Source organism: Coturnix japonica, chromosome 4, assembly GCF_054131305.1.
Source record: "Coturnix japonica strain WE chromosome 4, WE-NBRP24, whole genome shotgun sequence".
Classification (NCBI taxonomy): Eukaryota; Metazoa; Chordata; class Aves; order Galliformes; family Phasianidae; genus Coturnix; species Coturnix japonica.
In genome coordinates this window covers 21507812-21531268 of record NC_140666.1, presented here as the reverse complement: position 1 = coordinate 21531268, position 23457 = coordinate 21507812, and the positions used below count along the sequence as shown (strand labels likewise).

The 23457-nt window shown below is 38.6% G+C and overlaps 1 protein-coding gene across 4 annotated transcripts in view; it reads left to right on the top strand.

The window, feature by feature from the left end:
• Positions 1 to 23457, top strand: part of COL4A5 (collagen type IV alpha 5 chain) — a 72794-nt gene that overhangs the window by 33243 nt on the left and 16094 nt on the right. For all 4 annotated transcript variants that reach the window (XM_085546244.1, XM_015860476.2, XM_085546245.1 and 1 more), the window contains exons 11-37: positions 103 to 138; positions 236 to 277; positions 383 to 475; positions 2138 to 2191; positions 2297 to 2353; positions 4505 to 4549; positions 4643 to 4696; positions 4870 to 4911; positions 5385 to 5517; positions 6321 to 6494; positions 7543 to 7626; positions 8672 to 8764; positions 9285 to 9355; positions 9557 to 9748; positions 10157 to 10325; positions 10971 to 11063; positions 11162 to 11266; positions 11862 to 11959; positions 12230 to 12380; positions 12654 to 12767; positions 16604 to 16771; positions 17524 to 17613; positions 18114 to 18263; positions 19535 to 19633; positions 20993 to 21082; positions 21715 to 21854; positions 22600 to 22726. In XM_085546244.1, coding sequence (XP_085402370.1) covers positions 103 to 138; positions 236 to 277; positions 383 to 475; positions 2138 to 2191; positions 2297 to 2353; positions 4505 to 4549; positions 4643 to 4696; positions 4870 to 4911; positions 5385 to 5517; positions 6321 to 6494; positions 7543 to 7626; positions 8672 to 8764; positions 9285 to 9355; positions 9557 to 9748; positions 10157 to 10325; positions 10971 to 11063; positions 11162 to 11266; positions 11862 to 11959; positions 12230 to 12380; positions 12654 to 12767; positions 16604 to 16771; positions 17524 to 17613; positions 18114 to 18263; positions 19535 to 19633; positions 20993 to 21082; positions 21715 to 21854; positions 22600 to 22726 — 2764 coding nt within the window. The remainder of the gene's footprint in view (positions 1 to 102; positions 139 to 235; positions 278 to 382; positions 476 to 2137; positions 2192 to 2296; positions 2354 to 4504; positions 4550 to 4642; positions 4697 to 4869; positions 4912 to 5384; positions 5518 to 6320; positions 6495 to 7542; positions 7627 to 8671; positions 8765 to 9284; positions 9356 to 9556; positions 9749 to 10156; positions 10326 to 10970; positions 11064 to 11161; positions 11267 to 11861; positions 11960 to 12229; positions 12381 to 12653; positions 12768 to 16603; positions 16772 to 17523; positions 17614 to 18113; positions 18264 to 19534; positions 19634 to 20992; positions 21083 to 21714; positions 21855 to 22599; positions 22727 to 23457) is intronic.

The window sequence follows — 23457 nt, the reverse complement described above, 5'->3', positions numbered from 1 at the left end:
ATCTTATGTATCTGTGAAGTTTAGTACTAAAAAAATTCCTTTTTTCACAAGACGACATGCAAAATGCTTGGAAGAGTAACCTTTGTTTTCATTTTTTATTAGGGACCTCCTGGTCCACCAGGACTGCCAGGACCTAAGGTATTTTCTGTCTCTCATTGATGGTGGTTGGAGTTGTTTCATTTTTCTTTCTGTTCATTTGTGAATTCTAAGAACTGACAATATTTACTTCTTGTAGGGTAACATGGGCTTGAATTTCCAAGGACCTAAAGGTGAAAAAGTGAGTAGGTGATGAAAATGATCATATGTTTACTTTTGACTTTCAAAATCCTTGCCATTTTGGGATTTACTACCTCTATCAAACTGCCATCTTCTTGCACATTAGGGTGAACAAGGTCTTCAAGGACCTCCAGGGCCACCAGGACAAATTGGAGAACAGAAGAGACCAAATGACATTGAGTTTCAGAAAGGAGATCAGGTAAATGGGAAATTATGTCCATCTCTAATCAGTGTCTGATCATTGAAGTCTGTATATGCTCGCGTTCTACTGACTGTACAGAGCTTCTGTTATTTTTCTTAAAGCACAGAATGTTTTGGCCCTAAGTAATTTTCCTTTAATAGAAGGCATGCCAGTGGCAGTAGCTCAGTTGCTCCTCTTACTGAAGTAACTAGTCCTCCAAAAGATACTGTCTCAAAGAAAACTTATAGTGATGGTAGATGCAGTTAAAATGTTCCCTTGGAACACCCAGACTGAGACTTCCAAAGCTGTAGGGATTATGATTCCCACTAATTAACCAGTTTAGTCATCCATTGTGAAGAAGTCTTTTAAAAGTTTTAGCTTAAATTCTTTTTTTCTTTTTTCTTTTTTTTTTCCCTTTTTTAAAATTTTTTTTTCAAATTTTTTTTTTTTTCCCCTTAGTGATACTGCAAGATCTTTCTTGCTTGTGGTATGAAAAAGCTCTTTTCCTTTTGCTGGACTCTCAAAAGTAATATCAAGCCATACTGTAGCAGTAAGCTCAGATTCTTGGTTTGATTTATATGGGTTCTTTCCCACTACAAATGCCAAAAAGTCATTGCCCTACATCTTGATTAAAATCATTTGTTACCCGTCATTTCTGAAGAACATTAGGCACTACCAAGCCATTTCCTAGAGTTATCAACTGAAACACATTTTCAGTGTTCAGTCATCCTAAATGGACTAATATTATTATTTACTGCACTGTAGTTGAAATAAATATTCAGGTGATTTTATTAGGGTCAGAGCTATTTTCTCTGTCATCAGAGATATCTGAAGAACTAATTCTACTGAAGTGCAGGTATATAAATGTACAAAATCCAAGCATTCTAGCTACCTGCCTTACAAAGCACTTGCCTTTGACCAACACTAACAATGATTTTGAGGTTTAAAGGTTCGTTTATGTTTCAACGTAAGTTATGGTTGATACAACAAAATCAGTAAAAAACATTCTACATTACATGTGGTTTTTCTTGTAAAGTATATACAAGATTCTGCTGTGTATCTCCACCGTCATCTCTGGTGATGATCAACTGTAAAAAGCTTTTTAAAAGTCTGAAGTGTTTAGTCTAAATTATTGTTACAAAGGTGTGACAAAATAAAATAGAAGCCCTCAGTTTTTCATATGGAAATTCTGTGACAATTTTCAATATTGATCCTAGTGGCCTCACAGTTTCAGTAATTACAAGCAACAACAACTGTTCTTCGTGTAATTTCAGCCAGATTTTGCATTTGTTCCTCTTTCTTTCTTTGTCTTCATCTTCTGTCCTTCCTTCATCCTTCCTTACATCCTTCGTTTATTTTGTAGCAGCTGTAGACCACCAGAACAACAGCTGCAGTACTCAGTGTAGTCAGCTGTATCCTAGTGGAGCAAATCATCTAAAGAAACAGGATGAACAATTAATAAAAGTTATAGTTTCACTTGAAAGATCTGCTCAAGTGAAAAATTGATGTGGCCCCTTACTGTTAATAGCTGGAGATCTAAATGATAGTAAAAATGTGTGTGTGTGCATATACGTATATATGTACGTATAAATAGGTATATATTTATATATATTTTAAAAATGGAGACACTATGGAATAATAGGGCTTTAATCCTCTTTTTCTTCTGCCCATGTTTGACAGGGTATTCCAGGTGATCCAGGCCCACCAGGACTTCCTGGGCCACAAGGCCCTCCTGTGAGTAGACCTATTCTAGTTCTTTCTCAATGCATCTCTTCAGAAACTGTAAATTAATCTGCTCAAACTTATGGGCTCAATTTAAGATTGTGTTTATATATTCAGGGTCTTCCCGGTGGCATAAAAGGTGAAAAAGGTGAGCAAGGAGAACCAGGCAAAAGAGTAAGTAGTCTATTTAACCAAACATTTATTTTTCCAGTCAGTGTTATCTTTGAGAATAAAGCAAATGTTGAAATCAGGTGAGGCCTTCAGCCTCTGGGTAAGAAAGTGGGGTGTTTTTTTTTGTTTGATTTTGTTTTTTTAATTCTATAATCTGGTAAAGAAGTCTGTGACCCATCTGGTTCACAGCAGTGCTTCTATCTGTGGATCTATCAGGACTTTTTTGTAGAATTCTCTACATGTAGAACTTAGTTTTAGGCACAAGAAAACCTGATTTTAATGGTGTTATCTGGTTAGACATGGAAGGCTACCTCAGAGTTCTTAGGCTGCTTGGCTGAAGCAGCAGTTTTCTGTTTCCTTTTAGAGAAGGCCTTCATTCAGTTACTCATTTGCTAAGTTGCCTGAGCAGCGTGAGGTTGCTGTATTTTTAGGATGGTCTGTGTAAGCTCATTCTTAGTGTATTTATTTGTGAGATAAGTTACTAAAAGAAGTCTCTGAACACTGCATTAGAACCAAAAGTCCACTTATCACATCTCAAGTAATGACTTCTGATTGTGTATTAACTGGAGAGGGGGCAAGTCAGACTAGCTGCATCCAGAGACAGTATTAATCATTTCATTTCTGTCTAGACTCTGTCCATCCTGAAATTGAAATTTACTTTAATATCACAGCTCAGAAAAGCTGAGGAAGATCATGGAGGTGTTAAGAAGTAGGATGAGAATAACGTGAGTTGGACTAGTAAAGAAAAGACAAGCTGCTACAAGCTCAAAGCATTCTGCATTTTCACTTTCATAGCTACTGAACTTACAGTTGCATCGACATAATGGGCCCCTTTGAAAACTAGGACACAGATCTTACCCAGGTTAATCAGACAGTATTATGAACACTGCTTGGAAACAAGCTGGTAATAGGTTTTACAGTGTCCATAGGGATTAAAGACTGTGGAAGGTAAATCTTTGGTATTCTAGATAAAATTCTTTTTAGTTGCTGAGATTTATAGGCGGGCTTTGGTTTGCCTTCTTATACGCACGTGAGAAATGAAGCAGATTTACAGAGCCAAAGCTCTTGTTCTGTTTTGAACTGCATTTTCCAAGTTGCTTCTCTCTGCAAAAATAATTGGGAACCACATAGATTTGCAAAGATCTAAAGGGACAGAAATCCTGAAGGGATATAGAAGATGACTTTTTGCTAAAAGCTTATTTACCAACATTTTTGTTCTTCTTACTCTGAATGAATGTTGCTTATTCAACATGCAGTTTTGCTGTTAAGTGACTATAAAATTGTATTTTAGCATTATTCTATGACTAAAACTCATTTCAATTGAATTCATTTTTGAGAATCAGAATCACTAATATTCAAGACTTCACAGATCATGGTATATTCTGGTGCATACATCTGTCTGGTCTTGTTATCAACTTCGTACTGATTAAGAGTTGATCATGTCACTATAGTGAAACTTCATCAGTAGTGTAGTTAAGTTCCATCAGGCGTCTCATTCTGTAATGCTAACAACAGACTTGTGTTTGACTCACCCAATGGATGGTTTGGGGTAAAAAGGAGCTTGCACTACTTTCACTGCAGCAATAGCATATCCGTTTAGCAAAAATCACTTTTTTTTAGAAATCACTTCTCTGAGCAGAATTCGGCTTCTTGTTTTGATAGTTTTCTTCAGAAAGTTGCATTTAGCTTAAGGGGGAGTTAAAATTTAAACATAAAAATGTTTGGTTTTAGTTTGACTGGTCACAGTGTACTGATTTCCTAATTCAATGTAGTGTCTAGGAAGTTAAGGTCTGTTTTCCAAGCAAAGAGTTTCTCTAATGTTAAGGGGGTTTATTAAATGCAGAGAATCAGTAATAGTTAATTGAATACCATTTTATTCTGGGCTTGCTCACCCTTTGTTGGGTTGGTTTTTGTGTTTTTTTTTGTTTTGTTTTGTTTTTTTGAGACTTGTATTTTTGTGCTCTCATTTTCAAGAAGAAAACCTCGCTGAAAATAACTGGGTTGATAGTTCTTTAGTATCTCTGAGGCATATGTCATAAAAACTGCACTCTGGAGAGTTTGGTTTTCTGAAAAATGGGTAGTCAGTAAATTATTTCCACAAGATTTCTTCATCGCTGAATCATTTTATTTCAATGCATGTTTATGTTTTTGAAGGGAAAGCCGGGCAAAGATGGAGAACCTGGTCAGCCTGGTAGGGATGTGAGTACTTCATGAATTTTTAATCTCACCAGACTCCTTAAGTTTTTCTTCTGAAGAGAAGGTCTAAGTGTGATTATTTTTCTTTTCTTGAAGGGTTTACCTGGTGGACCTGGGGTAAATGGTGTTCCAGGAAGAGATGGTGAAAAGGTGTGCCAAGTTATTTGTCATTGTTTCTATAGTAGTCTGAAAACCTCCCATCACTGAGTTCAGTTCTGACTGAGCAGTAATTGCATTGCCTGTGCTGTTAAAACATTGAGTAATATTTGCTATTATCTTGCATAATAACATGCAGTAAAAAATGCTTTTAATTTCACTGGTAGGGTGAAAAAGGTGACACTGGTCCTCCTGGTCCTCCTGGAAGTGTAAGTTGGTGATCTTTTCTTTCTGCATTTGGTTGACTGTGTTAGCTCATCATAGCTCTGGGGTGACAGTGAGTTTGCATGTCCAGGTATAAACAAAAACTGACAGAACCAGCAAAAATTTCTTATGCTTGCTAACAGAAACAATTATATCCCTCTTTCTTAATAGATCCTGTGCTCTGGGATTTACTAGTTTACAAAAACAAGGCTAGACTATAACCTCAAAATAGCAGAAACTGAGAGAGTTTCACTGAAGTTTATTCTGTGTTCTGGCAGTAAAGATGCTTTCTGTGGGGAGAACTTTTTACTGAAATTTTACTACGTAATTCATTGAAGTGGGAAGAATACACTGTCATTGGAATTAAGTTCAAAGGACATTGATCTTTTTTTTCCCTTACATCTCTTTATCTATCCAATGAATCTTTTCTTGTCTTAGTAATTGACTTCTTTTTTACATAAATGTGAAACAATTACAGGTCATTACAAGACCAGGCATTGATGCAACAGTGGGACCAAAAGGTAGCAAAGGATTGCCAGGACTCCCAGGAGCCAAAGGGGAGCGTGGATTCTCTGGTAGGCCAGGCCCGCCTGGCTTGCCAGGTTCTCCAGGTAGGACTGCAAGCATAAAAACAATTTTTATATTAAAATGTATGAATGGATGTTTAATTTTGTGGTCTTTTTACTCTCCTTTTGACAGATAGACTAATCAGAAAGTGAAAGCAAAACTACTTAGAGCTATCTTTAAATGCTCTTAAGTTGTGGAGTTAATATGAGGAATTCTGAACCTGCTGTGGTGAACAAAAAGTGCTAATCATCAAGGCTATCAAACAGATACTAGCTTTATGATCTTGGGATTAATTTATGTCATATTGCTTACCTGTAACATACACTATCTATTGCATTATACAGGGAAAGTGTTGTTTACTGGAAGTCTGGTACCCAGCCATTAAATCTAGTCCTTTTTATTGACTGACCAGTCCTAAAGAAAGAGGTGATCTGAGCCTACTACAGTGGAAATGCATAGTGACTCCTGTACTTATCTTACATATGCACAGAATATAGCTGTAGTGTTGCAGCATGTAGATGTTCTTCTTTACATCAGTCCTACTTCCACGTTTTGTTTTTTCTTCATAGAAGTTTGCACAGTTATTGAATCCTGGGTCAATTTTTCAAACAAAGATGTCTGAAAAATGCAAAATATGTGTGTGTCAAACAGTGCACATCAACATGTAGATTTTCTTTCCATTAAAAAAATGTTACAGTGTTACTTGTATTTGCAGGAAAGATATAGCTTTACCTGTAGCATGTTATTCATCTCATATCGATGTCATCTTTATAAAAAGGGTACTTCTAAACATTTTATTAGCTTAAACCTTTTGAGTTCTAAGGAAACAAAGTTCTTCCCATCTTAGGGATCACTACTGTTGGACCTCCTGGCCCACCTGGCTTACCTGGTGAGAGAGGGCAGAAGGGAGATCCAGGTTTACCTGGTGTTTCCATTCCTGGACAACCAGGGCTTGATGGACCACAGGGACCTCCAGGACCACCAGGTCCTCCAGGACCACCCGCACCATCTGTTCCTCCTGGTAAGTGTTTACCATATAGATAGCAAAAAGACTGAACAGTTTTGGCATTCATTCATTGTTTTTTTGTTGTTAACTTTTCCTCCAAAAATGTAATTTCCCAGCAGCTGAAACCCATGAGATTCCAAGCTATTTGTATACATCCTCCCAAGCCACTCACATCTCAAATGGACATTTGTAGGAGAGTACTAGCTGATGTAGTCTAGATGATTACAGAATTTGGGAGTTCAGCAGTGTATGTTGAAGTCTGGCTTTCTTATGTTACTTTCTAACTCAAGTGAGCCGTGCCTTTACTGATTTGTGAGATTCAACTAGACTGGAGGAGGAAAAATCTTATCAGACTTGAAGGACCTTTGTGCTAACTTAGACAGTAATGATAGTCCTCCAGGGCCAGACAGATTCCGGCCCAACTGTATAAAATCAAGTATTTTTTCCCAACTGATGTTAAATCTTTTTAAGTCCAACTAGTGAAAATCACATTAAAATTTCCACATAGAGCAGGATGTAACCACTTTAATGCTTTCTTAAACAAGCTTAACTTTCATGATATCATCTAATAAATGCTTGGAGGGGTTATGACACTGGGAGAGTCAGAATTCCAGTGTAATTTGATACTTATTCCAGTGGACACTTGGGATGAAAGCTTTTGGGAAAAAAGAGCTAGGCAACAGGAAATGGGGCTGAGAACTGGAATGCTGATGGAGAGGGGCTAACACTGTTCAAAGAGGAACCCAGCATCTAAATGGCATCTTGAATCTCCTCAAACTGATTACATTTCATACACATGCTTCTATGGTATGAAGCTAAATATAATATAGAGGTGGACATGTACAGGCTGTGGGAAAGGGGTTTTGCAGGAAACTGATGACTGTACTGTAGTATCAACAGATTGTTTTCTTTTGAATTTAGTTTACATTAATGAGTTGTAGCAGTCCTGTATATACATACAAATACTGGGAAGTATTTTTTTTTTTTAATTATTTTATTTTTTAAGCAGAATATATGTATTCTAATACAGTTTGATCATGAAATCCTTCCTGCTTCTTCTCAGGTGAAGGGTTATGTGAGCGGGGTCCGCCAGGTCCTCCAGGAATTCCAGGACAACAAGGCTTTGCTGGAGAGAGAGGCCAGAAAGGTGCAGAGTCATGGCTATATTTTGCTTTTTTCTGTCTCTTTTTGTTAAAGCTTGTTAAACAATATAAAGCTTGCATTAAATAAGGGTAAACAGTGCCTCTTCCTGGCAGGGTTGGCTGTAGATGTTTCATGTTACTGAGTAAGAAGTCTATTTTGTTAGGGCTTAAGATAGCCTCTCTAGGCGTGAGAGCACAGGAATCTCCAAGTGACTGAGGTTGTAACCACTTTGCATGTGAGCCTAGCATGGGTAATCATTAATGTAAAATGTAGTTTTGGATTTTAAAGTACCTTCCAGATAGATAGAATCTCAAAATATTTATAACAGTTGCCACATCTTTAATGTGTATCCTTGTCTCCAAAAAGACAACCTTGCAATGAGGATGCTGATATAGGTAAGTGAGAATTTTTTCCTGGCTCAACCATGGACATCTTAGATGACTTTCAGCATCTCACTTAATTTTGCACTCCATTCATACATTGTAAGGATCAATTAATTAACCTTGATGAAATCTTTAGATAATACAGTGGTGAATGTCATAGAATGGTCTGTACATGAATGAAATTTCTAAACTTTGTGGAAAAAATACTTTTTCTTTAATTAGATATATGTTTAGTGCATTGTTGAGTCTACCAAACATTCCCAGTATTGATGTTACCCTCTTGGATCTTAATTGAAGATAAGGATTTTGGTATATGTGTTTTAGAATTTTAGGTTGAAGTGTCACGAATGTACTGTAGAAGGTGACTAATTTCCAAGAAAAAAGTTCCGTTTTATTCTTGGCTTTTTTTGTAAGCTTTTGTTTATTTATTTAATTCATACTACACTATCCTAAATATGTTCCAACCATACACATTACATGTATGATTCTTGGTGACCAAAAAGCTTCATTTTGGCCTTCATCAGGGAAGCTTTCTGATATTTAAGTTATCAAATCATTACACCAAATTGTCATTTTAGGCCTGATGTTACAGATTGGTATAAAGAATTTTTAGTATTTTCTGAGATCTGATGCTCAAGTATTCTTTTCTAATGCAACTCTTTGTAGGTGATCAAGGAGACACATGCTTCAATTGTATAGGAACAGGAATATCTGGGCCTCCAGGTGAGAGAGGACCACCGGGACCTCCAGGTAGTCCAGGTAAGGTTGTAGTCTTCATTATTTTGCAAAATATTTTCCACTGTGCCCCCTTCAGATTTGAGTATTTGTGTATTGTGTTCAAATTCAGATGCACAATCTCAGATATATAGGTGGCTTGTGTCCACCTACTTGTTGTCTTGCCCAGCTAGATACTGTTTGAAGGGAACAGGCTGCATATTTGTAAAATAAGCACTCATTTTTGAAAATCTAGTGTTTCAAAAATAATAATTTTCTGATCAAAGATAAGGCTTACAAGCATTCCGTCTCTTGAAGGTATAGGGTTTGCTGTAGATTTAGCTGAAAGAGAAAAAAGAATCTGCTACTTGCTGTTTCTGAAGAGATGGAGCTTTTTAAGTGGAACATTTTTATGGCCAAGTAAAATCAAGCTCTCATTTAATAAACCTTGCCTGATTTTAAACAGCTTAGTCTATTATCTTGTGCAAACAGCATGTTTTGTATTTACAGCTTCTATATTTTAATGTTTTTGGTTTTTTTTTTAATCTTTTCTTGCACTACTCAGGTTCTCCTGGTTTTCCTGGGCCAAAAGGTGAAAAGGGGCTTCCAGGATTAACTGGCCTTGTAGGGCCACCAGTAAGTGGCGCTGTTATGTTTTGCTGGGAAAACAGAACATCCCCTTTGTCTTATGTTTGGTAGATCTGTGTACAAATTCTTGTCTTATATGAATACTTTTTTGTGTGTGTCTTAGCTAGTTTGAATGCATGATTCCTATGTTGTGCCAACCTCAGTCAGGACGTGAAAGGACAAAGAAGTTGTTTATTTGTTTTCCCTCAGGGATTCCCAGGGCCACCAGGTGTGCCTGGGAGACCTGGTCCTAAAGGAGATCCCGGGGATGTCTTGGCTTCACCAAGGATGAAAGGTGACAAAGGAGACCCTGGCTTCCCTGGACCTCCAGGTCTTCCTGGAATAGATGGTACTCCTGGACGAGATGGACTGCCAGGTCTGCCTGGCCCTAAAGGGGAACCTGTGAGTTCCATTTTATGATGTCTTGATTGGACGCATGTTTTGAATGCATTTGGGATAGTGCAGATAAGAGGACTGACAAATGTAGGTTTTTCTTAATGTAATTAACTCAGTAATTATCTTTGGTAGATGCTAATCTAGTGATGATACACTGAGTAGTTCCTGCCGCCTGTCAGTGCCTCTTCTCTTGGGTCATATCAGTTGATCCTTTCCATTGTTCTCTGTATTTTACCTATATTCCATGAAGAATTAATTAGACAGGTTTAAACCTCACCTTTACCATGTTAATAAGATGCTGACAGCTAATGCCATGCAGGTTGGAAGGATGAAAATTGTCAAATAGTTTCAAAACAGAAGAAATTAAATACTTCACATGTTCCTCTTCTTTTATACTTCTGTTCCTATTTTCAGGGCAGTGTTGCATTCAAAGGAGAAATGGGAATTCCAGGTGACCCAGGAATACCAGGTCTTCCTGGAGACAAAGGACTTCCTGGACCTCCTGGTTTTGGTCCACAAGGTTCACCTGGTGAAAAAGGCATCCAGGGTGTATCAGGTCGTCCAGGGCCTCCTGGGGTTCCTGGTGAGTTAGTCTCTGTGTGTTCTTGAACAAAAGCTGTAAGTTTTTATCCATGGGCTCTGGGTAGATCTCAGAACACAATGCTGCGTTTAATCTTTTCTCAGAGGCATTGTGAGACCTAGCATTTGTATGCTCCCTTACTGAAGGTCACCACAGAATTGCAAACTCAGTTGAAATTTTTGGTTACTATAGGAATATGACTTTCCCTTCTACTCTGACCTCTAGAGAAGCTTCTACTTCTTAACTTGCTTTAGTAGAAATGAACTGTATCTACCATCTGGCTTATGCTTAATTATGGTGTGACCACAACTGCTTTTAGAAACAAGGGTTTGCTTTTGTTACTACATTGTCAGCTGCTCAGATCCTAAGCAAGTTGTACTGAAGTTAGCTATGGAAAATACTATTCATGTCACGGTACCTTGGAGGAAGCTGAAAAATGATCTTACAGAAAACTTCTACCTAAACAATGCTTCTAAGCCTATAACGGCTGTATGGAGCTCGGGGCCGGATAGCCCAATGGGTAAAGTCTTTGTGGTGTTTATGTTCTTTGTAAGCTTGGGATATGGCTAGCAACTTTTCTTTCTACTCAAATAAATGCGGAGAAGAAAATTCCATTGACTGATACAAATTTCCTCTTTCTTGTCTCAGGTCCAAAAGGTGACCCTGGTCAGACTATTACAGAACCAGGAGTTCCTGGTCCTCCTGGTCCTCCAGGAAGAAATGGTGACCCAGGTCTTCCAGGTAAAGTATCAGCTTTACTAGTCTGTGGAATTCCAAGAGCAGTTTGTTTTCTTTGTGACTGATTCTTGATAACTAATTTGGCTTTCTTCTTTTTACAGGGGATCCTGGTCAGCCAGGTCAGCGTGGCTTATCAGGCATCCCAGGTGCAAAGGGAGAGCCAGGTATTCCTGGCATTGGACTTCCAGGTCCACCAGGCCCAAAAGGTGTGTTTGCAACCATGTTGCTGTACTTAACATCTGAAAGAGGAGACATTGAGGATTGTGCCTCTTCACTTATTCATAGTTAATTTGTATCTCTATAATCCTTTTATAGAGATCGTTTGGAATTTATACATCTTTAGACTTACAGCAATATCAGCAAAAAACCTGTTTGCTAGGCTCTCATTCCTCTGTTTGCTGTACTGCTACTTTGTGGTAGCTTACATTTTTCACTAATCCAAGGATGCAAAAGCAAATGGAACAAGCTTTGAGAAATTGTGAAAGACTGAGCTATTGATAAATGATCTCCAAATGCTCTTTCAAGATTCTGTTGTTTCAGATGTGAACTGTTCATAGTTGTTTTTAGCACACACAGCAAGGCGAATGCCCTCCTCTGAGCAGAGTCTCTGAGGTCCTCTGTGGAAAAGACTGCATGCTCAAAGCAATCTCAGACAAAAGCTTACCTTCTGAGTATCCTTGAGCTAACACAGAACTACTTTTCAGAAATCACTTTTCAAGTTACTTGATCATTTTTGGACAAGATGTTCTGATGCTCTCTGATATCTTTTCCTCTGCTCACTAACCATTATGTCGTGTATAGGTTTCCCAGGGACTCCAGGCCCACCCGGAGCTCCAGGAACTCCAGGTCGCCCTGGCCTAGATGGACCTCCTGGACCACCTGGTTTCCCAGGCCAGAAGGTCTGTTCTTGGTCATGTAATATAAAGCTTTTTTATTGAATGTTCTTTTCCATCTGTGAAGTTGATAGGTAGAAAGGTTCTCAGCTCTCATTCTTAGCTTTTCATGGTGGGTCAGTCACATTCTCTGCTTGAAGCTTGAATGAGTGTAGACAAAAAGAAACTGAATTCTTGAGATGATGTGTGTTTTTTCTTTACTGCTCTCGCATTTCTCAGGAGAGGCTGAACTCAGAAACCTTCTTTTTAAAATCTGTTGATTTAAATTTGTCACAGGGGGATCGTGGATTTGGGGTTCCAGGACCACCTGGACCCCCAGGACCACCAGGCATAAAAGGAGTTCAAGGACCTAAAGGTGATCCTGGCTTCCCAGGAAACCCTGGTCTTCCAGGACGGGCGGGTTTTGATGGAACTCCAGGACCCAAAGGTATAGAGAAGCCTCCCCTTTTCTGTTCTCTTTTGAGCTTAAAAACTGTTAATGCAATAGGAATCTTATGGCAGTTACTTCAGAATCTAAATGGAAACTTGTATTCTCGAAAGGCAAGTAAGAAAGAGAGCAGATACCAACTTGATCTGATCCATGTTTATTTTGTTTGCAAAAACAAGATTTCAGAAACAATATGCAGGCACTACTCTGCATCTGAAAGCAAAAATCTCTGAATTGATTTTACTACTTAACTAAGCAAGAATGTTCTTTCAGGTGACCCTGGACCAAGTGGACCACCAGGACTTCCAGGCCCACCAGGCATCCCTGGCATTGGAGGCCAAGGGCCACCCGGACCTCCAGGACCACCAGGTCCTGTTGGCCCACCAGGTAAAATGCATATGAATTGTATCCTCAGGTTATTTCTGACATACTTCAAGCAGGTATATGGAACATGCAAGGTCCCCCTGAACAGATAGATAAATAGATAAAGAAATTTCACATCTGTTGGCTTGTCTGTCTTGCCAGTGAAGTGGGCAAAACTTGGTGCACAGTGATTTTTACTGGAATCAGAAGTATATTCAAACTTGCTGTTTTCATGATGCAGAGAGCTTAGTAGGTTGTAAAAAACCTACATTTTTTTCTCTGCCTCAGCACATTCTAGGAAATGTTGCGTACTGATTATGACACAAGCTCTGTAAAGGAGTTTTACAGTATTTATGCTCTGGGACAAGACAGAAGGTAGCACAATGTCAGTGTAGAGGACTGGGGTCAGAGAAGGAGGAAAGCTGCCTTTAGATGCCTGTGTTGTGCTGTTATTATGTTGCTTTCAAATAGCAAGATGGTTCTTAAATTCCCAGACAGTTTCCTATCTTACCAATCTCTGTATTCCAAATTCACTGGGTGAGAGATATTTTTAAATTGGTTCTTTACATTATTATCTACAAATTTATGTGTTTGGAAAGAAAGTAAACTAACTAAATCCTCTATACAGTGCTAGTTATCCTCTGCTTAAATAGTGAGTGCAAAGTCAAGAGACTGAGGTTCACCCTTAAGTGATTAGGCACTTTTTATTACAGTGGAAGCTGAAGCACAGTTTAACTCAGTTAATGCACAGGAAGAAAGAATGAGTATTCTCATCTAACTTGTTCATTATTTTGTAGCAGAGTCCTGTGTTGACAAAAGCCTGTCCATGGGAAAGGTCATACACTTTCACTTGGCCATAAGTACACCTTGAAAACACCTTTAGAATTCCTCTTACAGAAACTTCTGAGTTTAGAGTGTTCTGATTCCTTCTCTCACATCTGTAAGGTCTGCAAGTTTCATAAGTCCTAATAGGTTTAAAGTAGATTAACAAAGTAAGATCTAAAGATAGTGATAATCAGAATGTCTATATCTAAAGGGGATGTGATTGTACTTTGTCTAAAATGACTGCTGATTGATGAAGATATAAATTTGTTCTGTCTCCAAACACAAAGATACACATGCATGAATTCTACTCACAGAGCTTGTTTAGAGAGGTTCCTTTATTCCTGCACTCAGTGTGTGGTTTTGATGTGCACCAACCCCTGATGTTGCAAGTGCATGACAGTCACCACAGATAGCACGTTCTCTGTTGATATGAGCCTCAAGTACATTTTTTGACTATTTTCTCAGTTGGGAAAGGAATATATGGTTGTTGCACCAGCAGGTCTTAAATGCATTGAATGTTGAAGAGCTAGGGACAGAAAGAGGTCTGAACAAGGTGCACAGACCTGAGCTGTCAGATATGTCCTCTGCCTGGCTTACTGTGCTCAACACTACTTCTCCTGAACCTACAAATGCGCTTCAGGCTAAGCCAAAGCAGAAGGCAACTCAAGTATACATTGCTGGGGGGTGATGTTAGTATAGGTTTGCATGTTTTGTCCAATGCATGTTGTTTGCTCTCCCTGTAACATCTCTTCAGGTACTGGCCAGAATTTGATTTTGTGTGATCATGGTATTCTGCAAAATATCAGTTTTGACGAATCCAGAATTACTAGTGGGGCTGATGTACTACAGTGGTTATGTTCTTACTCTTCCTATTTGTACTGACCTATTACTGTGGCTTCTAATGGTGTGATTCCTCTGAAATCTAGTTGCATGGTTGATTCCCTATTTGAGAAATTCGTGCTATACCCTCTAGCAGTGCTATTTCTCTGTTTTGTGCCTTACATTCCTATGCCTTGTCCCTTGTTTCATTGTCTTCCAAGTCTGTCTTGATTCTTTTACTTGATGCAGTGTTAGGGTAATGTTTTTGGGGCCCTGTTTTACAGGCGGTTTTGAAGATTTTCCTTTCTCTGCACCATCCTTTCTTCAAACAGTTTGCAGTAACTCACCATGTTTTGGATGGTTTTGGTTTTTTTATTTGAATGTGTAGCAGATTAGTCCAGAATTTATTTCATTGTTTGTATTATTCTAATTATGACGTGCTCAGACTTTTGAGAACTAGAAATCTGATTTGTATTTATATTTGCAAAGTATCTTTACCATCCTGGATACTGAGTTTGTTGTATTACTAGGTTAAAAGTTACTTTGTCAGTTTTGGTCATCTTTTTTTATGTCCAGCTTACTGATAGAACATGCACAATCCCTATCTGTCCTCTGGTATTGTTTTTTGTCTGCAAAGTAAGCAATTCCAGGCACATGACATAGTTTAATACAGTGGTAAGCAACTGCCAATAGAGAGCATGCTTATAATTAACAAATGGATGTCTGCAGCCTACACAATCAAGGAAACATGATCTGCCTTTTTAGCATGAAATATGCACGTCACAACATCGTTCTTAAGCTTGCTCCTGCAGCTGAGGGGGGTCCCTGTCTGGTTGGAGTAATACTGCCTTGTATTAGTGAGCTTTTGGCATGACGTTTTCATCATCTCAGTACTCTATGTGAGGGCATGTAAAGTGCAGTAAACCATCGTGGCAAGTGTAAGGATGTAAATTTAAAAAATGAAACAGTGGAAAAAAACACAGAATCAGATATTGAGTGTTTTGATTTGTGTTTGTTTGTTTTTTCCTGTATTTGTTATAAAGTAGAAGTATCTTTTGAAAATCCCTATTTGAAGGGATTTGCTAGATACAAAAACTGTCAGATAGGATGCGGTCTGATGTTCAAAAGGTGCCTGCCCAAGCCAGTATCTAGTAAGACAGTTTCAGGTAAGAGTTCAAATACATCATGTTCCTCTCAGGTGTGAAGAGAAGGATAGACATGGAGACTGGGGACAATGCAGTTTTTTAAACAATGTCATCAGTATTTGAAAATGCCTCACATTGTTTCTTGTTTCTGCATATGGTATTGGCAACACTTTGAGCAAGACCCCCAGATTTCCTTTCAGTCTGGGTTCTTTTAACCATGTTAGTGTTGTATTCTTTGTACTTAGATCTGTTTGGGATTTTGTTTGCTTTATTTTTATTTCCCCTCTAACTTGTATGTGCTTCATTTTGTTTCCTAACTTAATGACTATTAACAACTCCTTACTGCTACCTGTCTCAACTTCCTGATGAGCTTTAACTCATTGGCTTATAGAACCTCAGAGTCCCCAGATACTGTGGTTTCTTTACCAAAGCTTATTCTTAGCTTTGGATTTAAGAACAGACGATTTTTGCCTTTCAAGAGTATGTACCATCTCTGATACAGAGCACTGGAGGGAAACAAACTGTCTGCTTGCTTCAGCAGTGCCTCAAGCTCAGAATTGTTAGCATTAAACAGTGTTGAACATAGTCTGACAATTCATATTTTTCACTCAGAGAAATGTAATGCAGTGCACAATTTTGCTATCCTTCAAAAATATTCACCTATTTTCTTAGAGTGTTATAAAATGGAGTCATTAATGGAAATATACCTCTGAGAACCTCTTTATGATAATGATAAAATACAAACCAATCTAATCAATCTCAAATATTCATTTTATTAATCAGAATTAAGTGGTTATTGAAGAAAAGTGTTCCTTTCCATAAATATTTGCTACAGTTTGTTAAAATTTTAGTAATATATCTCTTCAGGAAAGTCTTCAGGGAAGTAAGGCCTTTAGTGCCTGGAAGTCATTAAAAATATGTGGCTTTAAAAGAATTTGTGGGTTTTCACCAGTGCTGAGAATGTATTTTGGATAAAACTTGTCTGTTGCTCCAGTTCAATGCCCAGAGATGCACAGATCTCAGCCTTGCCTTGTGTTTTTGCTAAAAGATTGTATCTTAATATTGTCTTAGGGTTGCAGGGTGTACCAGGAGAGAAAGGGGATCCAGGTCCTCCAGGCTTCGATGTTCCTGGTCCTCCAGGTGACCAAGGAACCCCAGGATATCCAGGTCCCCCTGGCCTACCGGGCCCTCAGGGTTCACCTGGACCGCCTGGCCGGGATGGAATACCCGGATTTCCAGGTAAGTTCACATTTTTTACCTATGGACAAAGGCCAAACTGTAGTTACAGGTGGATATTTTTTTCTGCTTGGCTTAGAGAGCCTCAGTGTTTATCCTATTTGTTTAAAGTTGGATACACATTAAGTATTACATTTCATAGTGTTATTGCATTAAACTCCTTCTCACCACTTCACTCTTCCCTTTAGCATGATACAGTATTCTCCATGTTATTCTTCTATAGCTTTCAAAAGTGAAAATAATCATTTTCATTATAAAAACTTTCTAGTTTCTTTTCCAGTACTGCTGCAATTTAGGGTTTGTGTGTGTGTGTTTTTAAGGAAGTAATTTAGAATGCTGGATCCAGAAATCCCAAGTTTTGAGGGTTTCTGTTTCTGCATGGGGGGGCACATAAAAGTTTTTTAAAGCAGTGTACTTGTAATGGTCTTCTTGGCTTTCAGTACATTTGAGTTTACTTTCCAGCAAGTATTTTTTTGAAACCATAGAAATGAACTTATTGGAGTTCTAAATATGCACTGTACTGAACAATGCACTGCAAATTTTCTTCCTAGGACTTAACTGTGGAAAAACTGGTAACATTTTCAAGTGTTCTTCTATTCAATGAAGAATCAAGTGTTTGTGATTTCCATAAAACATAGTTCAGGCTTTATATGCATGTGCTCATTAATACCATAAAGATATGGGCAAGTTAATGTTAGGTACTGATGAGTTTTGGCTTCTTATTTGGAATGACAATGGTGATTCAATATGTTTAGGTGCCAAAGGTGAGATGGGCGTCATGGGAGCACCTGGGCCTCCAGGGCCTCCAGGGACTCCTGGAAGAAGTGGCCTTCCTGGCTTGAAAGGTACTGTTTGTTTCATCCTACCATGAAGAGAATGCAGAATACAGCTTTCCGTGCCCTGTGTGGAAAGTGATTTTGTAATGCTAATGTCGCAAATTAATTACTAGAGTCCATGTGTGTTATCTTGACAGTTCTGATGTTCATAACTGCTTTCCAGTTTTAAGCCATAGCATTGTCAGTCTTCTTTAATTGTTGTCATGAAATGTTACCTACTTTTAAAATGCTATCCTTGGATTGATGGGACCCAAGGAGGGCTCTCTCAGTGTGAGTCATACAGACAGCTGTTTCCTCTGAGCTGAGAGACTGCCTTCTTACACAGCACAGACATCCCCTGTGCAGCCCATTTACTCAGATTTGTTTCAGTTGCTGTAGAGAACTTCTCATAATCTGACTGATCATTCAATGAATTCAAACTTTGTATGTTAACCTATGTAAGAAAAGGAAATATATTAGCTGACCTCATGGATTGTGTTGTTTTCTTTTGTTGCCTTTACCTACTATAGGTAACAATGGATTGCCTGGCCCACCAGGGCCTCCTGGACCAGTAGGACAGAAAGGTGTCAAAGGTGAAGCAGGCCTCCCAGGTCCACCTGGAAAAGTTGATCCAAAACAGCTAGGAGCAAAAGGAGAAAAAGGCGAGCCGGGTGTTCCAGGTATAGAATTGTGTTTGTGGATTCTGGGGAGGTGGCTTGGCCCCTGTAGATAATAGTGACCTTAGAATTCATTCTTTCTTACAAAAAAATTAAACTCAGAATAGGAAATTTGAGTCAGGTTCTCTTATTTTAAGCTTTCTAATTAAAGGTGTTCTATGACAAAGGTACTGTATGCGGTTGGTGTGCAGTGTCATTGTTTATTAACTGTTACATTATTTGGTTTACTACTACACTGTTATAGCACTAAGGTGCTCTTACCAGGGTTAGGATTCAGTCTTCTGTTGTTATTCTTAAGCATGATGAGAAATAGTTGTCATGGCTGCTGTGCTAGCTGTATTGCTGCTGTCTCTCAGGCCCTTGGGATTTTGCTTTGTAGGATGGAATTGCACAGGTCATCTGCTCATGCGTCGCCTCCAAATTCTCCCTTTGGGTGTCTCTGTAAGCTTACCCTCAGCTCAGCAAAATGTCATCTCTGTGTGTCATCTCAAGAAGCTGGAAGCCTTGAAGGTTTTCTCAGTTCACTCCAGTCTGTTTTCTCTCTTGTTTGTTTGTGTTTCTGCTCCCCCTTTTTCACCCCCCACAAGTGTTCTGATGTCTCTGATGTCGTCTTTGAACTCAAATTTAGTCTTGAGAAGTGTAAAAATAGAGAGACCCTAGAGAGAACTGGAATGCCAGCCACTATGTGCTAATTTGTCTGTTGTATTAATTTCTGTGAAGCCTGGGTAAGCTCCTAAGACACTTGCTTTTGTACTTTTTTCTCTGTTAAGCGAGAGCTGTAGAAAGCAGACTGAAGTATGCCTGTATGGCAACACACGCTTACTGTATGGGATAGTAACCACATAGTAGTTGTAAAAACCTGCCAAAATACCTGCATTACTTATTATAACAGCTTAACCCTTAAGTGCTTTGAGTGTACTGATGTAATTAAACACATATAATCTGAATGAATATGGAGAGGTTAGCTTAGAGCCTGCTAATCCAGAAAGAGTCCCTTCTAGGTGAAGTGTACTGACATTAGTTGAAAAGTTAACTTTTTGTTCTACTTGCAGCATATTGTTTTCATTCTGTGGTCATTTAAATCTTTTCAGAAGCAATGTTTCTTTATCCTGTGATACTTCTCTTGGTCAGACATAGGGGGAATTATGTCTACTGAAGAAAAATCCCTATTTGGATTTTCATTCATACATGTGAACATGCTATACTTTAATATAAAAGCTAATATACAGTAATAATCCTAATGATAATAATTCAATGTATAATTTTTCTTTAAGGTGTTCCTGGTTTGTCAGGGCAGAAAGGTTATCAAGGTCTCCCAGGTGACCCAGGTCCACCAGGACTTAGTGGTCCACCAGGCGCACCAGGGTTGCCAGGTAAGTAATCAAGACTTCAGGTGGATAGTTTTGTTATGTAAAATATTCGTGCGTTTTTATGTCATGGGATTGGGATGTTAATACAGGCATATCTAAGGAAAGCCTAAGGAGTGTAATGTGAAAGCTGTCTGGATTTCACATCTTTGCTTTCAAGAATTCTGAGAATCAAGAAAACAAATTCTGTTTTGCTGCACTTCTTCCTACAGCTACAGCAAATTATCTGAAATCTGGGATCTTTGCTCACTGTCTGATGTAGGTCTTGCTCTAAATATCTTGTTGGGCTTTGGGAATATTTTAACCATCCAGGACTCATGCTAGTTAGAACACTGTAGGTCACATTTAACTTTCTAATAAAAGCTACTACGTATTGCAGATGAGAGAAAGATAATGTGTTCATTCTGCAGAGTTCACAAGAGACCAAGTCACAGTGGTACTTTCAGATAGCTACTAAATCTTAGGCTGAAATTTGACCCATTTAATCACACTAATCTCCAGAACAAAGAAGAAATTGTCCTAATCAGATCTTGGCAAAGAACTGTAGAAGTTTAAATTTTCTCTACAGATGGGGAAAAAGTTTGTACAAGAAGCTTGAATCATAGAGTCATAGAATTACTCAGGTTGAAAAAGACCTCAAAGATCATCAAGTCCAACCTCAGCCTAACCATAGTACCCTAACTCTAACAACCCTCTGCTAAACCATATCTCTGAGCACCGCATCCAAATGGCTCTTAAACATATCCAGGGACAGTGACTCAACCACTTCCCTGTGGAGTCCATTCTAGCATTTAACTACCCTTTCTGTAAAGAAGTGTTTCCTAATTTCCAACCTAAACTTACCTTGACGCAACTTGAGGCCATTTCCCCTCATTCTGTAACCAGTGAGAAGAGACTTGCCCCGCTCACTGTAAGCACCTTTCAGATACTGGAAGAGAGCAATAAGGTCTCCCCTCAGCCTCCTTTTCCCCAGACTGAACGGCCCCAGCTCCCTCAGTCTTTCCTCATAGGGCTGATTTTCCAAGCCTTTCACAAGCCTCATTGCCTTTCTCTGGACCTGCTCCAGTACCTCCATGTCCTTTTGGTACTGAGGTGCCCAAAACTGAACGCAGTACTCAAAGTGAGGCCTCACCAATATCGAGTACAGGAGCAAGATGACTTCCTTAGTCCTGCTCACCACACCATTCCTGATCCAAGCCAGGATGCCACTGGCCTTCTTGGCCACCTTGGCACAGGTGAAGCCTAAAGCAACTCTAAATCAATTACCTTTTGTAATTAGATGACAGACATAATTGTATGATGGCACATGAATATCAGAAACTTTTAATTACTGTCATTTATTAACTAAACTCACAACTTTTCCAGGTGTAAAGGGAGACATGGGGCTTCCTGGGCAGCCAGGACCAACAGGACCTCCAGGGCTAAAAGGTGCCATGGGAGAGATGGGCCTTCCAGGTTAGTCCTTGTGCTTATATTTTACTTTATTTAGGCTAGTGCTTTTCATTTCTATAATACAAAAGTGGAACTGTTTCTGTGCAACACATAGTAATATATTTAAATGAGAACGCACAGGAGAAAATTCAAATACTAAATATATTGTAATTGTACATAATTTTAAAGTGCTTGCAGAAGTAGAAGCAGGATGATCTGCTTTTTGTAACTTACATTTTGTCTTAGATTCCATTCTGTAAAATAGTTGGGAAAAAAAAGATGATTCAGTAAATCCAGTTTTCATTACACAGGGATCAGATACAAACATAACAGGGGAAGGAGTGTTTATAAAGACTACTGAAACAAAACTTCCTGTTTCTGATTCTTGTAGTATGAAATTGTGCCTAAGTAATAAAAAGAGGTGTTTAGATCTGTGTACATTAAGAATGGAAAATAAGAAATCTTAAAGATATCATGAAAAACCCATGAAAGATCGTAGTTAACTGTTGTAGTTATTAAAAATTAAAGAACATCAGTTATTCAAAGCCAATTTGTTAGTCCTGTCTAGTTCAGTTGGTGTAATTTGGGTGACTTCTCTGAACCACTGCAAAAGTTTAATTTCTATTAATAAAACTTGTGTTTTATGTTTTGGACAGGTCCCCCAGGAAGCAAAGGCAGTCAAGGAATAGCAGGACGTCCAGGGCAGCCTGGGCCTGCTGGATTTCCTGGACTGAAAGGGGAGAAAGGTGATCCTGGTCTTTCAAGCATTGGCATTCCTGGTCTGCCTGGACCAAAGGTACATTTACTGAACTCTGCAATAGGAATCCAAACGAGGAAATCAGAGTCCATATTGATTTTTTTAAAACTGTATGTTAATATTTATAATAATAAATATGTATCTAAATAAGTGAAGATCAAGCAGCATTTCCTGTAGTCTGTTCTTCTCAGGTGGGAGCAAAAATTTGTAATTTCAGTGGGGAAAAATATTCATGTATATTTTAATCTGCTGAGAGCTGAAGATGGTAGTTGTAATTTCAGAGATTAGCTCATTTTCCTTCTACTTTTAAAAACTTAATTACTGTTCATTCCTTATATCTGTGCTTTCAACCCATTTGTGGCTAAAACCTTAAAAGCTGCCATTGGTTTTTGAATGTCAAACTACCAACAAAATCTGAGAAAGCCCAGTCAATGAACTGGTATGTGAGCATAGCAATTTAGGATCAAAAAGAAATGCATCAGGATCGTGCAGGTATGTGCAAGATAATCTGACCTTGTGATTTGCATCATCGCTAGTATGAAAGAATAAGAAAGTGCTCAGCTCTTTTAATAGCAATCGAAAATTTGCTTAGGAGGAGGTATTACTGGAAAACTGAAAATGTTGGTTTGCTACTTTTTTTTTTTCTTTTCTTCTGACATTGTTAACATTAACTGGATATAAGAAATACACACTATGTAATTGTGATGGTAATACTGAGAATGTACAGGAGGGACTTACTGGTCCTACAAAGACTGGGCTCTTATTTCTGCTTAATGTTTTCTAGGGTGATCTTGGTTTGCCTGGATATCCAGGTAGTCCAGGCAGTAAAGGCATAGCTGGAAATCCTGGTTTGCCCGGATTGCCGGGCAGTCCAGGTGCAAAAGGAGAGCCGGGCCTTCCTGGATTCCCAGGTAATTCTGAGCAGGATTTTTTTTCCAATATATGTATTTAAATGCAGTGGGTAATTGGCAGAGTGCTGCTTCTACTTCCAAAAGCTTTTGGGAATCTGCTGCTTATAAGCTTTGTGCTGTTGGAACTGTCAATGCAAGCACAAGTGTGTGAATGCATTGCTTCACAGCAATGTGAAACAACACATCTGCTTTGAGGGGGGTAGTAGTTGTGTGAGGCAATGTATTCCACTCCTTACCTCCTCTGACCCACAGAACACCTGCTTTTGGCTCAGGTTTTTCCTTCCCAAATCAATAAAGATAGCATAATCAGGAAAACTGAACATTTTTTTTTAAATAGTGATTATTGTCTAAAATGAATATTTTAACAGGAAATCCTTCTGAAGCATTATGAAGTTAAGCTTTTTACTGTTTTCTGGACATATTAGTAGTCCAGAAATTGTTCATGGAAATATGTCAGTTCTTTCAATTCTTAATTAACTGATCTAAACATGATGTCAAAAAAAATGAAGGTTTGTACTTATGGAGTGATAAAGGGTGTTCTACAAGCATACTTGAGCTGTCTTTTACTTAGGGAGCCAGAGAATTTATAATAGTGTAGTCATGGTAGCAGGAAGCTTAGCAGGGAACAAAACCTGGCTGTGAACCTGAGGGATTTAAGCTGTGCTTCGTGCCATGCGTGGAAAAACTGCTAACAGTCAAATTGTTGTATTTGGGCACTCCCTTCATCAGGC